The sequence below is a fragment of the Dichomitus squalens genome (genome assembly GCF_000275845.1).
Source record: "Dichomitus squalens LYAD-421 SS1 unplaced genomic scaffold DICSQscaffold_90, whole genome shotgun sequence".
Taxonomy (NCBI): domain Eukaryota; kingdom Fungi; phylum Basidiomycota; class Agaricomycetes; order Polyporales; family Polyporaceae; genus Dichomitus; species Dichomitus squalens.
Window position 1 is genome coordinate 75,387 of NW_006766972.1, and position 13,855 is coordinate 89,241.

The following is a 13,855-nucleotide window of genomic DNA, read 5'->3' on the forward strand; positions in this document are numbered from 1 at the left end:
GCAAATCTACCCCACGCTCGTTCTCCACCTAGAAGGCAACGCCGGGATAGCGGCCTTCCCACCACACTTCCGCGCGGACATATGGTTCACCGGCCGGCGGACTCGCGACTGCTCAGCAACCTCCTCAGCCACGAGAAGGACTACTCAAAACATTTCTCCATCCTCCTCGACCATTCCCATGCCTCTCTCGCCTCCTTCTCCGCCTACGCGAGCGCGTCAGCCCCCCCAATCTCGCAGGTGATCATCGCTGTCGCGGGCTCTCTCGCAGGCGCGGACGACGCGCTCAGAAGTTATGCCGCTGCCGTGGAGCAATGGCAGGAGCAGCTCAAAGCGTTGAAGAACATGGAGGACGACGTCGCGAATATCATGCGAGACCGGGAGATCCTGTGAGTTCAACGTCCTACCATCGTGCAGGTATAGTTTGTTGAGGCGGATGCACGGCGCTGCCCGACAGCGTAACGCGGCTCATCAAGGCGTCCAAGTCTCCCCAGAAGTCTACGAGAGACTCCATCGCACCCTCTCCGTCCGGATCCTCCCTCAGCATCTCAAAGTCCGAGGTCCAGGTTGGATCCAAACTCTCCGCCGCCCAAGCGCAATTGCAAGCATGCGAGGCCCACCTCGCCGCTAAGGAGCAGGAGCTCAGTGCCTTCCGCGTGCACGCCATCAGGTCAGGCCTTCATGCACGCTGTAAGGCTATGGTCGAGTGCGGCTGGGCTTGGGGCGAGATGGGCAAGGAGGGCATGCGCGCATTAGAGAGCTTGGATATGGCTAATGGGCACGGTGCGTCTCACCTCTCTCGTGTCTCATTCTTTGCTTCCCAGGGCCTGCTCGTGGTGACGTCTGAATCCGCATCGTCGGACCTTCACCGTTTTCCGGGTCTACCTGATTCGTCGGTCTGCCTCAAGGCCATGGCTTGTTGACAAATGTAACGTTCGTTCACGGGAGGGCATTCACCGTGCATGTCCGCCTCATTCATCTTCATTCGCAATGCTATGGCTACGAGGCATTGGATACAATGCGGACACGGAAGGGTTCACTTCATCTCCGACGTTGCAGGTCGATGATTGTTGCTTCGCAGCCGCCCACTCATTCGTCCGCCGGGTTTACGGTTCCTGCGGCTGCTTTGATGTTGGGAGAGGGATGCCTCGAGAGGTTGCTAACATACATGAACTATAGGCAGCCCTTCGATGCACCCAGACTTCCAGCAGCGCCTGAACGGCAACGATAAGTCGACATCATCTGACGTTTCCTCTATAGCACCCTCGCAATCCGCATCCCAGATCGGCTTCCACTCGTCGCCCGCTCTCACCGACTCCACATGGCGCGCTCCCTCATCCCCACCCCTGTTCCCGTCGACCTTACCTCAGTCATACACACTCTCAATACCACCCGCGCATTCGATATCAGAGTATGCCGTGCCAAACGGCACAGCTCACCCAGCGACCATCATTGAGGAAGGAGGCGGGAGCAGTGAGGAGGAAGGCGAGGACCCCGACAGTGTTCCGGTCGAAGTGCACGAAAACCCACTGTTTACGAAGGGCAAGGGCAAGGGGAAGGCACCCGCGTCGCCCATCCCCTCGCGCCACGTCTCTTTCTCCATTCGCAAGCATAGCGAGACGAATATCCCGGCTGCATCCTCGTTCCGCAGCGAGTCCCCGACCAAGAGGCGCGGGGTCCTCGGTAGCCTGGCCGCGCTTTTCCACGTCGGGAGTTCGCGGTCTTCGGACGTGGGTGCGCCTTCGAGCGCTTCTCCGTCGAAGGCGGACAGCGCCTGGCGCACGCGGATCGACAAGCACCTCGCGTCCGCACAGCGTGGCGACAGTTCGGACGACGAGCAGCTGTCGCACCCCTATTCCATGCACGCTAGCTCGTCCACGAAGGGCCTGCAGCCCGACGGGGAGATGGCGAGGCTCAAGAAGCGTTCGAAGCGCGGCTCCGTCCAGACACAGGGATCCTCGCGGATGGCGTTGCCAGACAAGGGATACATGAGCGACACTGTCACCGAGTCGATGAGCAAAGCCGCGCGTACAAAGCCCCAGCGGAAGCGCTCGGTCTCGAAGCCGCCGACCATCGAGGGAGTACGTTCCCTGAGGCCACAGGACGAGGCGGGACCCTCCTCGGGCAGTCGGCTGAAGAAGTCGCCTGCGGTCAACAATGTCTTCGCAGCCGAGGGCTTGGGCTCGGCGTCGCTGTCCCGCAACTCCTCGATCTCCAAGCAGTCAGTCACGAGCACGGCGAGCGCGCCCGCACGGACGTCTCCTGCGGCGCACGGGCGCGCGAAGACCGACCCGGCACGCAGGCGGACGACGTCGCTGGACGTGCAGCCGTCCAAACCGGGGCCCAGCCACAAGCGCACGGCCTCGGCGTCGACGAGCACGGGGGCGGCGCCGTCCGCAGCCGGATCGCAGCTCACGAACGCGAACGGGCAGCCGAGTCTCATGAGCATCGTCGAGGGCATCTCGCGCCTGAACAAAGAGGCGGCGCTCAAGCAGAACCCGAACCACCTGCTCGTCGTCCCCAAAGCCCCTGGGCGCATCAACGTCGCCTACAGCGACAGCCTGGGCGAGCTGCCTGTCATCAGGACGACCCCGCCGCAACCGCAGCCCGAGGCACGGGCGCAGGCGCAGGCCAACGGCGGCTCCCCCAGTCCGCGGCCGCGGCTGAAAAGGGCGGGCCAGCAGGAGAAGCCGGAGGAGAACAACTACAGGAACTCGTTGCTGCTGTCCGCAACCGTGTCTGCCCCGACGCTGCCCCTGTCTGGGTCGACGTCGGTGACAGCCGCTGGGGCCATAAATCAGGCGCGGGCGGAGGCGTCGTCGAAGCCGCTCCCGGGCAGCCCGAAGATGCCCCTGCGGTCTGCGCTGCGGAACGCGAGTCGCTCGCCGTCGCCCAACACGGCCGTCAGGACGTCGCCCGATAGGGCGCGGCCTCAGGATACGACTGCAGCCAACGCTAGCCCAGCGCAGCAGACCGGACCGTCGACGAGCAAGCCCGCACAGACATACCCAGCGCCCGCACCTCCCAGTGCAGAGCGCCCGACCATGAACCGCCGCGAAAGCGACATATCGTCGATCTCGTCGTACGAGACCGGCCGCGAGGTCTTCGTCGGCTCCGACACGGAAGGCGACGACTCGCCTGCCCTCCCTCCCATCCCGATGCTCGTGCCCGGATCCGTGTCCGCACCAGGACCAGGACCAGAGCCCACGCCGAACGGACACGCGGACGCGCACCAGCAGGACGGCAGCGAGCTCTCGCGCTCGACCGCGTCTACTGTCCAGACACACCAAGCCCCTGGGGATGCGCAGACGGGAGCGGGGACGGGGGCGGAGCCCCCCGCCGGCGGAAGAGCGTGCGGATGTCGCTGCCGCCCACGTTCTCGGCGACGCCGCCCGCGATCGAGGACACGGACGAGGAGGCACCGCAGAGCAGCCACGCGCCGTGGTCCCCGCCGCAGCGGAGCGTGCAGCGGGGCGGAGGCGGGTGGGGGTCGAAGATCGAGGAGGCTGGGGCGAGGGACCTGTGGGCGGACAGCGACGAGGAGGACGCGGAGTATAGCGCGGCGAAGAGGCTGCTGGCGAAGGTGGGCGGGAAGAGGTGAGGTGAGGGCCCTGCGGTCGGTGAAGGATGGTTCCGCGTTTATTCGGGTTCGCCCCAGATCTCTGGTGTGTCTCTCTACATCTTTCTTCATTCATGTGAGGGTCTGTTTGCGTAGCGTGGTTTTGTTTGTTCCACTTCATTCCCTCAAACACGATATCCTATCAATTATCTCTAGCCCAAGTAGTGTATGTGACCTGTTCTTTAGATTACTAGTGGATCTTTGTAATGATACCATGGCCTCGTATGTCCCCACAACACCTTATCCATTATTTCCTGCCTACGCCGACCTGGTCGCCTCATTGTTACAGGTCACTTATGGCCGATGAGTGCCGAATACCATGGACGAGGACAGGGTCACTTCAGATTGGAGCGGCTACATCACGTAATCGATGCTTGACGCCGGGGGAGGAGGCTGTCGTCGATGGATTCGTTCTTTAGCCGCGAACCACTCGCATAACCGCCTGCTCGACCCCTCACCGACGCGCACATATCCACACACGACATGGCTGACCATGAGCCGGGAGCGTCCCAGGACGCTGAGCCCAAGCAGGAGGACGCCAACGCGCCCATCAACATTAAGGTACGTTAGACCGTAGGCCTCTAAACATGCATGTTTGTCGTTGGTGGCTCTACTACTCCCACGAGTGGAGGGCGTAGCGGCGATGAGACTGCCGACGCAAAGCATTTTATTGATCTCGGTCGGAGCCGTTAACTGACGACTGCGTTTTGTGGCACACAGGTGACGACCCAGACGGGCGAGGAGGTGTTTTTCAAGATTAAGAGGAATACGAAGCTCAGCAAGCTTCAAGGCGCATACGCGAACAAGGTCGGCAAGGACGTGAGCAGCATCCGGTGAGTCCATCGGTTCTCTGCTTGCACTACACTACACCCTTCGGCCGTTCGTCGCGTCGCGAGGACGTGCACGCGGGTGGCGTCGCACGGATCTGGAGATCGGCGGTCGGCTAGGTTGATCTCTCTGCTTCTGCGTTTGCGAAGTGCGGAAGAAATGCGTGGGCATCGTGCTGACCGCGCACTTTTGTAATGTCTGCTTCGCAGATTCCTCTACGACGGTGCTAGGATAAGCGACGAGGACACACCAGCATCTTTGGACATGGAGGACAACGGTACGCCGCTCATCCTGTTAGGTGTTCAGTCGAACCCCACTCACTGCCGCTACCTCTAGATACGATCGATGTCATGGTAGAACGTACGTATACCGGTGTCAGCATCTTTAACGTGTGGTTGACTGACATCTCATGCAATCTCCAGAGGTCGGAGGCTCGGCGTAACTCGGGGCTCTCCGTTACAGTTATTCTCCATCTTCCTCTTCGAATGCCCTCGTGTATCATTGTGCTATCCTCGTTTTGTTGTCGTACGTGAAGTCATAATTCAATGTATCATTTCGCTGGTCTTGCTTTCGTATGATCACCTGATTGCGCGATACAGCTCCAGCCTCCCTTCTATCAGTTGTCATCGGCTACTCACGTGCACCTGTGCTCTCAAGGATGCTCGGACATGGATTAAGGCGATCGCGTGGCCCGTTCAGCGATGAGAGACAACTAGTTCTTTCCAATCTGCTTCGCTACTGTGGGTCGTCTATGTGGTCCTATCCGCCGCTATGGGTGCTCCCGCAGTGCGACTCATCTCATGAGAGTAGGTGGTAATAGCTGACTCAAACGAATTGCCATGTCACCCACCTTCTTTTCAGCATCTCACATGAATGATCTGGCCGCAGAGCCGCCATCCCAAATGTCATTTGTGGTCCGAATGAAACGCAAAACCACTCGTGGATCGACAGGGGCGTATTGTTGACCAGGTCACAGGAGCAACGACTCGACAGCGAGATGACAATCGGTACGCGCTCATCCACCCTACATCGCCCTTTGTCTAAGTTGATTCTCTCATGCAGTGTTTCTTCTACAGAAGACTGCCGGCGCCGTTACACTTTTTCTCTCACCCCACCGCAACCTGTGTCCCGAACGTTTGAGCAAGCCCAGCTATCGAGAGACGGACGTCAAAAAATCCTGGGGAGTACGCGCGACCGAGGGCGCTCCTACAGGGTCGGGGCATCGCCTTGAGGAACGTCGATATCCCGCGCCGGTGACATGACCGCATAAACACCGCTAGGGGCTCTGACGGTTACCACAGCTATCGTCTGAGTGTAGGTTATACCCCACGCTGTACGGGTTAAAATGGCGGAAATGCTCCAGATTAAGGAGCGAACGAGCGTATGAACCCCCATGGCACCGACTGCCCTACCTAATTCTTATGCTGAAGCCTGTGAGTGCTGGGATTTCTCTAGCCGCTATTTCTTGACGCATTACACAGTGGCCATCGGCAAGCAGTCCCGCGCAGGCGCTCTGGGGCTACTCATCTATGATTATTGTGAGTTCGTAATTTTTACGGTAGCATACTCATCTGACCGTGGTGCCTGCCACAGTACTTACTTTAGACCTCGAGGTAAGGCTGTTCCTTACTCCTGACTGAAAGTCGTGCGTGCTGGATGATTTGATGCACTGCAGGTCGACGTCCTTTGGAGACAGCGCAAACGCTCGCGACTGTGCTGGCTGTACTTCTTTGTACGTTCACAATCCCCTCGTTCTCATATCAGTTGCAACCAATACACATCTGCAGAATCGGCTCTTCCCCCTCATCTGGCTGGTCCTAGATCTTGGTCCGTGCTCTCTTTATGATTGTGGATCTGCTAATGTCGTACTGACCGTATCGTTTCCCAGTCCCATTTGTACCTGGGGGAATCGCCTCTGCTAAGGTGTGCAATGCCTTATATTTAATTGAAAGTGAACTCAAACTACCTATCCTCATGCAACGCAGATGTAAGTGCAGCACTGCTCGCCACAGGCGGATGCTAATATATATCCAGATGTATCATCTATCTGGCTATCGATGAGGTTGTCATAGTCGTTTCGACACTAGCGATTCAAGGCAAGCTATTCGCGATATCAATCTGTGTTTGGTTGCTAATAAAGAGTTCAGTGATTCTCCAAAGGCGGGCAAGTCAATCCCTTATCACTTGGTGCTCAGATCCTGTCTTTATCAACGACGATGACGAGGATAGGTCTATGCACTATACAAGAAGAGTAAACGGATGCAACTGTTCCTTGTGTTCGGCTGTGGTGTCGAAGTAGCAATCATGATACTCTTTGTTGCACTGACTTTCGCTAATGTTGAAGGTGACGCTACCTGTCAAGTCACAGATACAACGCGCCACCTAAAGACCACCTGACAGAGCTTCCTGTCATCTCTACCGACACAGGATGCTACTACTCTGGCATCTTCTCAATTTCAGCGTTCTTCTGGCTCCCCGCCTTGTTATACGAGCCACTTCTGTGCATTCTCGTCGTGTGGAAGGCGTGGGGTGAGGACCGGCTAGACCGTTTCCGGCGCGACCGTAGGGAATCTTCTCGCCAGAGCCATCATCTCACGATTGACTCGGGACGGCTCGTGAAAGCTTTTGCTCAAGACAGGTACGTCGTGCCGGTGTCCTCGGAGCGGAATTGATGGAAGTTCTAACGGCGTGCCTCAGTGTGGTTTACTTCATTGGGTGGGTCGCGACTATGCGCCACTGTAAACGTGTGTGGACTGACGTGCGAGTGACTTACTCAGGGTCTTCATTCAGCTCGCTCTCAGCACCATCGTATGGTCGCATTATAATGGGTATATCAATATGGTCGTGCCGTACGTTGTTGTTGTCGTGAGTTGCCTTGATGCTCACCGCCCTCGCTGACACCTCTTCTTCCAGATGGTCCGGGGCGCTGCCCTCGATCCTTGGTTCCCGCCTTTTCCTGCACATGCGCGAGGCCATGCTCTTCCCCCAGCGGTATGGAGATCTGTTGGGCGCAAGTACTTTGGGCAGAATCAGCGTCCCGAGCACTGTGTAATTTGCGCCTACGCATGGGACGTTCTCAATGCGGAAGCCCAAGCCGGGTGATCAATGGATTCAATAACTCGAAACCACGCGAAATGTGCGAGACAGGCATCCTGTATGATACCCATCGAGCCGATAGGCTGGGCGTTGCGTATTGGTATCTCCTGTGTGAAGCATTGATGAAGCAACGACCCATTGAGCTCCTCCCGTTGCGCGATATGGGACGATGTGGTCACGTCGATAGGTAGGACATAACGTCAGCGCAGATCCACCGTTAGAGAACCGCGAGTCGCAGGTACGTCCAAAGATGTGCTTTCATAAAATAGCTAACCTAGTCAACGCGCGGGCCACCCTAGCATCGCGTTTCATTCCACATATCTACCGCTACCGCTGATACTATCTCTTCTCAGCATACGCCATTTCGGATGATGTTTGCAACATCCCAAGTTTCATCGCTCATCTTCTGTTCTTCATTCAACTGAAGTTCCCGCTACTAATGTGCAAAATGGCTACTTGCCAAACCCCGATGGGTCTTCCGAAGCTGCAAGTGCTGTGGTTCGCGCTGGATACCATGGACGAGGCTGGGTAAGAGTTTGGAGGTCTGGAGCTAGCGCTCGAGTCGCTCGTGATCAAGCTGGATGGTAATCTTTCTTTCTTTCTGGATCCCGTTTAGTGCCCTGCGAGGCCGAGCCTCATGGTAGGCCATAAGTACATCAACTGACTACAATCTAAAGAAGAAGGGTACGGCGGTTCAAAAGCGAGCCAGCGGCTCGTGCAAACTAGGAGTGTGTGAGGAGGAGAAGTGTCGGATGGTGTTAGGGGAATACCGGAAGTACGAGGAACTGACAGAGGCTAGAGTAAGACGTTTGGGAGCGTAGGTGTAAGACTAGCAAGTGGCAGGGCTCAGGAAAGTGCGCTGCGGTCGCCCGTCCATCCCCGGCCATCGAAGGCAAGGGAACAGATTATAAACCTGCCGTGCATTGGGTACGCTTGCGTCCCTGGGTCTTGCCTCTTGCCATGGTCAGGAGTACGTCCGGCGGTGTCCCCGCCGTCTGGATGGTAATGATACGTGTACATAGCTTATCCAACCGTGTGGTCCTGCTGCGCTATGGGTGGGCTACACAAGTCATGAGAAGCCAACGAAGCAGCTGGCACAATCTATAGCTAATCTTGACACCGGAGTTCATTTGACGCAAGTTGGCTGATGGAAACGTCTCCATGGCAAAGCAACTCGCTGTAAGCCATTCGTAGGTATTGAATATGATGCCATGCAAGGCACAGCGAGTTGAAGCACGAAGCCAGCGTTCCTGAGCATGGGTAGCGCAGATGACGCTAGTGGGTAGAACTATAATCAGCCATCAACTACATACATAGCACCACCAGGCCGCGTCGCGTGCCAACTGAAGGGTATGTCTTGGTACTGGAGTGCTATCTGTTCGAGCTGGTGTCGCCATCACCGAGGTGACTGGATCAATGTGACATCGCTTTGATATCTTGTCCTGGATATTGGTGCCGGGGTGCCGTCCTATGGATTGGTTGTCATCCGCGTTGAGTGTTATCAACGACGACCACTAGATAAGTAGACAGCGGAGTCCCTGCACCTCCTGAAGGACCTCAACCTCTACCACGAGCATCACCGAATCTCTACCGTGTCCGAGACCCTCCATAACAAAACCCACATCAAGTGCCCTTTGTATGATTTGCCGATGCTATGTCCAGCGCACGGCACGTACTGACAACCTGACTTATACTGTTCTTGAAGGCTTTCTTCGACACATATCCGCCCGCCATGGTCCCACTCCCGAACGAGATAGTAGTAGAAATTTTCTTCTTCTACAATCACTCGTACGATCCTCTACTGGATTACTCGGACGAACCACCGCCCTGGAAGATCCTGCCTCAGTCTTGGTACAATTGCAGGTGGATCCACCTCATGCTTGTATGCCGTCGTTGGCGGGAGATCGGTCTGTCCACGCGTTCTCTATGGCGAGCATCCCGAATCGGGCGCAAAGTGGAATGGTTGAGGCTGGTCCTGACCCGTTCCGGGAACCTACCCGTCGACCTACGGTTCGACGAATCCGCTCCGATCCTTTTGTACACGCCCCTCCTGGTATCGCACATCCATCGCTTCCGTTCCGTATTCTTGCATGATACGCAGATGCCACATGCTTTACCCCTCTTGCAGGCCATATTCAACGCCGATACGTCGCTCCCTCTCCTGTCCGGAATTGACGTCTCCACGGCGCCTGGTGGGCGGTTGGACTTATCCCCCACGCGGTTTCCTGCTCTTCGTTCGCTACGCCTCTCCTCCAAGAACATCCATTGGACCCCTGCGATGTTCCATCAACTACGTCGACTGGACCTCAACGAGTGCACTTACCGGGATTCTGCCCTCACGATGAGCCAAATGATGGATGTCCTCGCCGAATGCGCTGAACTGGAGCATCTCCGCCTCCGACTCTTCCTTTCGAAACTGCGTCAGCGGCCCACGACAACCAACGACCGTACACCCATAACCTTTCCCAAAATGCGCGTCCTGGACATCTGCGAGACCCCCGCGGTCATCTCGCGGTTTCTGTCTCGCGTTCAGCTTTCCGCCGACATCGACGTCGTCGAGATAACTGGTCGCATGGCGGAAGCTACTGAAGACCTCTCGGACGCGTTCATGTCCTTATTGCCGGCGGACCGAAGCGGACTACCTCTTCTTCGTTCGGTTAGACATGGGCAGATCGACTGTTGGATCGACAGCTGGGCACTGGTAGGGCAAGCAGAACAACGTTCTGGGCCGAAGATGACGATAGCGCTCGAATTCGCACGGAACCCTCGAGATTCGATCGCGTTCTACCTCGAAAATGCGATGCGAGAATTTGCGACGATATTCGCCGGAGCGCCCCTGACCACGCTTCATGTGCTGGGCGACCACCAGTACGCCTCCCGTCCAGGCGCCTGGGTGCGGCTCTTTGCTGCGTTCCCAACCATAGAATATCTGGAAATCGTTGGCAGCGATAAACCTCTTGCGCTGGTGGGTGCGCTTGGACAGCCGCTGTGGGAGGAAGACTCGGACTCGGACGCGGGATCGGAGACGGATTCGACGGACTCCGCAGACGAACCGCTCGTCCTCCCTAACCTCGGCGCCATGTCTTTGGAATATCTTGAATGGTGTCCAGGCCTGATCGAGGCGATGGTGACGGTTTTCCGACGTCGCGTGAACAGAGGGATGCCGAAGGTGGACTTGGGGTTCCGGCTGGAGACCAGCGACGAGGATGGTTTTGCGGGCACGATGAGGGAGTGTTACGAGGAGCTTGAGTCGGTGACAACTGGCCTTGATGTTGACTTGTATGGCTCTCTCTAGAACGTGTCGATCACGGCTCGTGAACACAAGTTATTCTGAGACAGCCCGTGCGAACCATCGATGAGGTTGAGCATCGGGGTCGCTCCCGGCGGTCTACGGGCTGCCATGGCTCTTGTATGATGGGATGTCGTCTCACCGACTAGTTCTGTGGTGAATGAAAGGTGTGGTTAGAGGTCATTCGGTAGACCAAACGACCTCGTGCGAGTGTCGGCAAATGTCATCGGACGAACGCAATTCGCACGGCTGTGAGAGCGCCTCCCGCATCGCGCTCCGGCTCGTCCACGCACGATGTAACCGCGCCGAGCTGCTCCCACTGTATACTTCTCGCAGCCTTGCGCATCCTCTGCTACAATCTTCACCTCCCAGGTCACATCAGCTCCCTTAGGCAGCCTCGAGAGCACCATGGCCAGCGATCCTGTCGCAGACAAGTCCGGCTTCCTTTGCATGTACATGTCGAATCACCCCGACACGCTCGTCTCGTACGTGCGGTACTGGGGCAAGGTGAAGGAGGCTGTCAGCACGGCGAAGTTGACGTCGATTGACACGAAAGTGCGCATCTCTCCGTATGTGTCGACGCATGCGAATGGGCACTGATGCAATGATGCGCGGGACAGGGCATGAACCTCACATACCAAACGAAGGGCAGCACAGCGACCAAGGAGATTCGGGTGCAGTTTGACCCGCCCTTGGCGGGGTACGATGAGGTGAAGCCCCGGCTGATCGCGATGAAGGCAGAGGCCGAGGAGGAGCTCGGAATGGTACGCCTCGATATTCTTCTTCGAACACGTTGCATGTCCATCTAACTGCTACGGTTGCGGCGTAGGTCAAGGCACCACAGATCACGTCCTTTAAGTTCCACCCTCAAATGGTCGTCACAGCCGTTGCAGTCTCCTTCCTGGTCTACACGACGTACGCTTCATCTCTGAAGCACGCTCCATACAACCCCTACTTTGCCCCTGGCAACATCATCTTGTCGTTCTTCCCATCCTGGATGCTTCGATTCTCCTGGGGCTTATTGGCAGTCTTCCATGGGTTTGAATCTCTATATGTCGCGTACCTGTGCAGAAAGCACAGCACAGGACTCGTCGTTGGCGTAAGTGCTTAGCCGTTAGTTTGCCTTCGCGCGGTCACACACTGACGTCTACCGCTCCTTTATTCTAGTTTCAGTATTGGCTAGCGGCGTTAATCTTGGGGTTCCCCGCCATTATATCAATTCGACAGCAAGTGCAGGAGGCAAGAATTGCGAGCATTCTGAAAGGGCAATGATAATTTCTCGGAATCAGTTCTCAGTTACTAGTTGTTGGGTAGCTCTTGGACTTGTGTATTTCTACTAAACGCTATACATACCCCGGAGGATACCTGAACACTATGAGCCGAATGTGGTGTCAAACTAAGCATCCCGCGGACGAGTTACATCCCAAAGTACAAGGTAAATGAACGAGATCTTACAACCAAAACGGCAGTGCTTTGCTCATTGGTACTCCGGGTGAGTGGCATCGACTCTTTTCCTTACGCCTTTGCCCTCATGGAGATGGTGCTGGTCGAGATTGGAGGAAGTCGTACCCTCATCGGTAAGTCCAAAATGCCATACGATATCCGAAAAGTAAAGCTCATGTATTCGATTCCTCTCTGAGAAGCTGAGGATGTCGGAAGAGGAGACGAAGCGGGTGGCGAGCGGTTCATTTTGCAAGTAGACTCTTTCCGCAGGCGATTCAGAATCAGTGGGGTAGTTCAACTTGTAAGCACTCCAGGTTCAGAATCAGTGGGGCCTTCACGCTTAGTGCTCCGCAACGTCTCGCGCGTGCCACATGAATGGTCGTCCGTTGCCGTTCACACTAGGCAGGCTCTTCTCAGCACCGTCAAGCATGTTTGAGATTTCTTTCATGCGGTAAACTGGTATGGGAGTTTGATTCTCTGATTTCTTGCCTACCAAAGTGTGCGACAAAGGTTTCCTTAGACGCCTCTTGGGGCGGTAACGGTCATGTCCCACAGCCCCAGCCCCATTGGTTCAGAGATCACCAAGATTTGGTCTGGTTCTGAACCGCTTGCAGAAAGAGTCTATTAGAATGGTATGCATCCATTCTGCTCGGACCGCCGGTCTGTTTCCGGCAAGTCTTCGTGGACGAGGATGTCTTTACTCCGCTTGGTCCGGACTCGCATTCCTTCGTTTGCGCACTGGACAAGTAGCAACCAAAGCACTGCACGGGGGGAGAGGAGATTTGATACCGGATAGGGATTGCTTATCCGGGATTGAGTGTATTCGGATACATTGACATAGAGGGCGCGGGGACGGACGCCAATATCAATATTTGCATCCGTGCGTTTCAGGTTTACAGCCGGTTTCAGCTCGCTTGTCGTGAGAGCGCCGCGCCGCGTCTCGCGCATTTGCCTGTTTTCCCCTTCTAAGCGCCCCCAAAGGAACTTCGGACGACGATATCTCCTCGAAAGCTCAATGTAACCATTTCATTCTTGCGTATTCTGGCTCAGGATTACGACGCGCAGGGCACGGTGTTGTAGTGAAGTTGCGCCAACTCGACATCACCAACTTCTGGGCATTCCCGCTCTTCCAGCTCCCTACTGGACTCGGACAGCGTTGTTGGCTGAATGGTATGGCGTACTCTCCCGGAAATTGTCGGAATGGTGAAGACAAGACACTACCGAGGGCTCTGTGTCAAAAGGCGGAGTGTCCAGCGACAATCACGTCCACCATAGGGTGGGCTCGGGTGGCAGCCCTCTTGGGCCAGCTCAAAGTCCTCGTCGGGGAGCACCAGACACCATGACCTTGCGAGCAACCCGCACCCCCACAACCCCCGCGGCCTTGCAAGGCACTAGGGGCCATGCAGTCACTGTTGAGTAGGAGGGAGGAACAGACGAGGTGGGTAGATTGGAGCTGCAAAGGAGAGCTTGTAGAACACTACAATTGGCAACCGGCACAATTACATGGGTTTGTAGGCTTACAGTGGACATATGTGACATGTTTCATAGCAAAGATGTGTTGGATTTGACGATATACGACAGAG

General features: G+C 56.3%; 5 protein-coding genes across 5 annotated transcripts; all 5 read left to right on the top strand.

The window, feature by feature from the left end:
• Positions 1-81: 81 nt before the first annotated feature.
• On the top strand, positions 82-3,848 carry DICSQDRAFT_184021 (uncharacterized protein; the record flags this gene model as incomplete). The annotated part of the gene is made up of 4 exons (XM_007371148.1): positions 82-386; positions 455-780; positions 1,177-3,272; positions 3,347-3,848. The coding sequence occupies 4 exons, from the start codon at positions 82-84 to the stop codon at positions 3,596-3,598; spliced, it is 2,979 nt and encodes a 992-aa protein (XP_007371210.1). The 3' UTR covers positions 3,599-3,848.
• Positions 3,849-4,047: 199 nt separating this feature from the next.
• On the top strand, positions 4,048-5,007 carry DICSQDRAFT_113513 (ubiquitin-like protein). Its single transcript, XM_007371149.1, has 5 exons — positions 4,048-4,177; positions 4,337-4,449; positions 4,654-4,721; positions 4,781-4,804; positions 4,867-5,007. Exons 1-5 carry the CDS (start codon positions 4,100-4,102, stop codon positions 4,884-4,886), a joined length of 303 nt encoding a protein of 100 aa, XP_007371211.1. The 5' UTR covers positions 4,048-4,099; the 3' UTR covers positions 4,887-5,007.
• An 830-nt stretch (positions 5,008-5,837) lies between these two features.
• On the top strand, positions 5,838-7,496 carry DICSQDRAFT_175268 (uncharacterized protein; the record flags this gene model as incomplete). Its single annotated transcript, XM_007371150.1, has 9 exons — positions 5,838-5,877; positions 5,926-5,982; positions 6,038-6,057; positions 6,120-6,176; positions 6,232-6,271; positions 6,845-7,082; positions 7,142-7,159; positions 7,222-7,293; positions 7,358-7,496. The coding sequence occupies 9 exons, from the start codon at positions 5,838-5,840 to the stop codon at positions 7,494-7,496; spliced, it is 681 nt and encodes a 226-aa protein (XP_007371212.1).
• A 1,776-nt stretch (positions 7,497-9,272) lies between these two features.
• DICSQDRAFT_175269 (uncharacterized protein) lies at positions 9,273-10,835 on the top strand (the record flags this gene model as incomplete). Its single annotated transcript, XM_007371151.1, has 1 exon — positions 9,273-10,835. One exon carries the CDS (start codon positions 9,273-9,275, stop codon positions 10,833-10,835), a length of 1,563 nt encoding a protein of 520 aa, XP_007371213.1.
• Positions 10,836-11,120: 285 nt separating this feature from the next.
• On the top strand, positions 11,121-12,183 carry DICSQDRAFT_113517 (uncharacterized protein). The gene is made up of 4 exons (XM_007371152.1): positions 11,121-11,384; positions 11,450-11,593; positions 11,659-11,928; positions 11,997-12,183. Exons 1-4 carry the CDS (start codon positions 11,238-11,240, stop codon positions 12,099-12,101), a joined length of 666 nt encoding a protein of 221 aa, XP_007371214.1. The 5' UTR covers positions 11,121-11,237; the 3' UTR covers positions 12,102-12,183.
• The last annotated feature ends 1,672 nt before the right edge of the window (positions 12,184-13,855 follow it).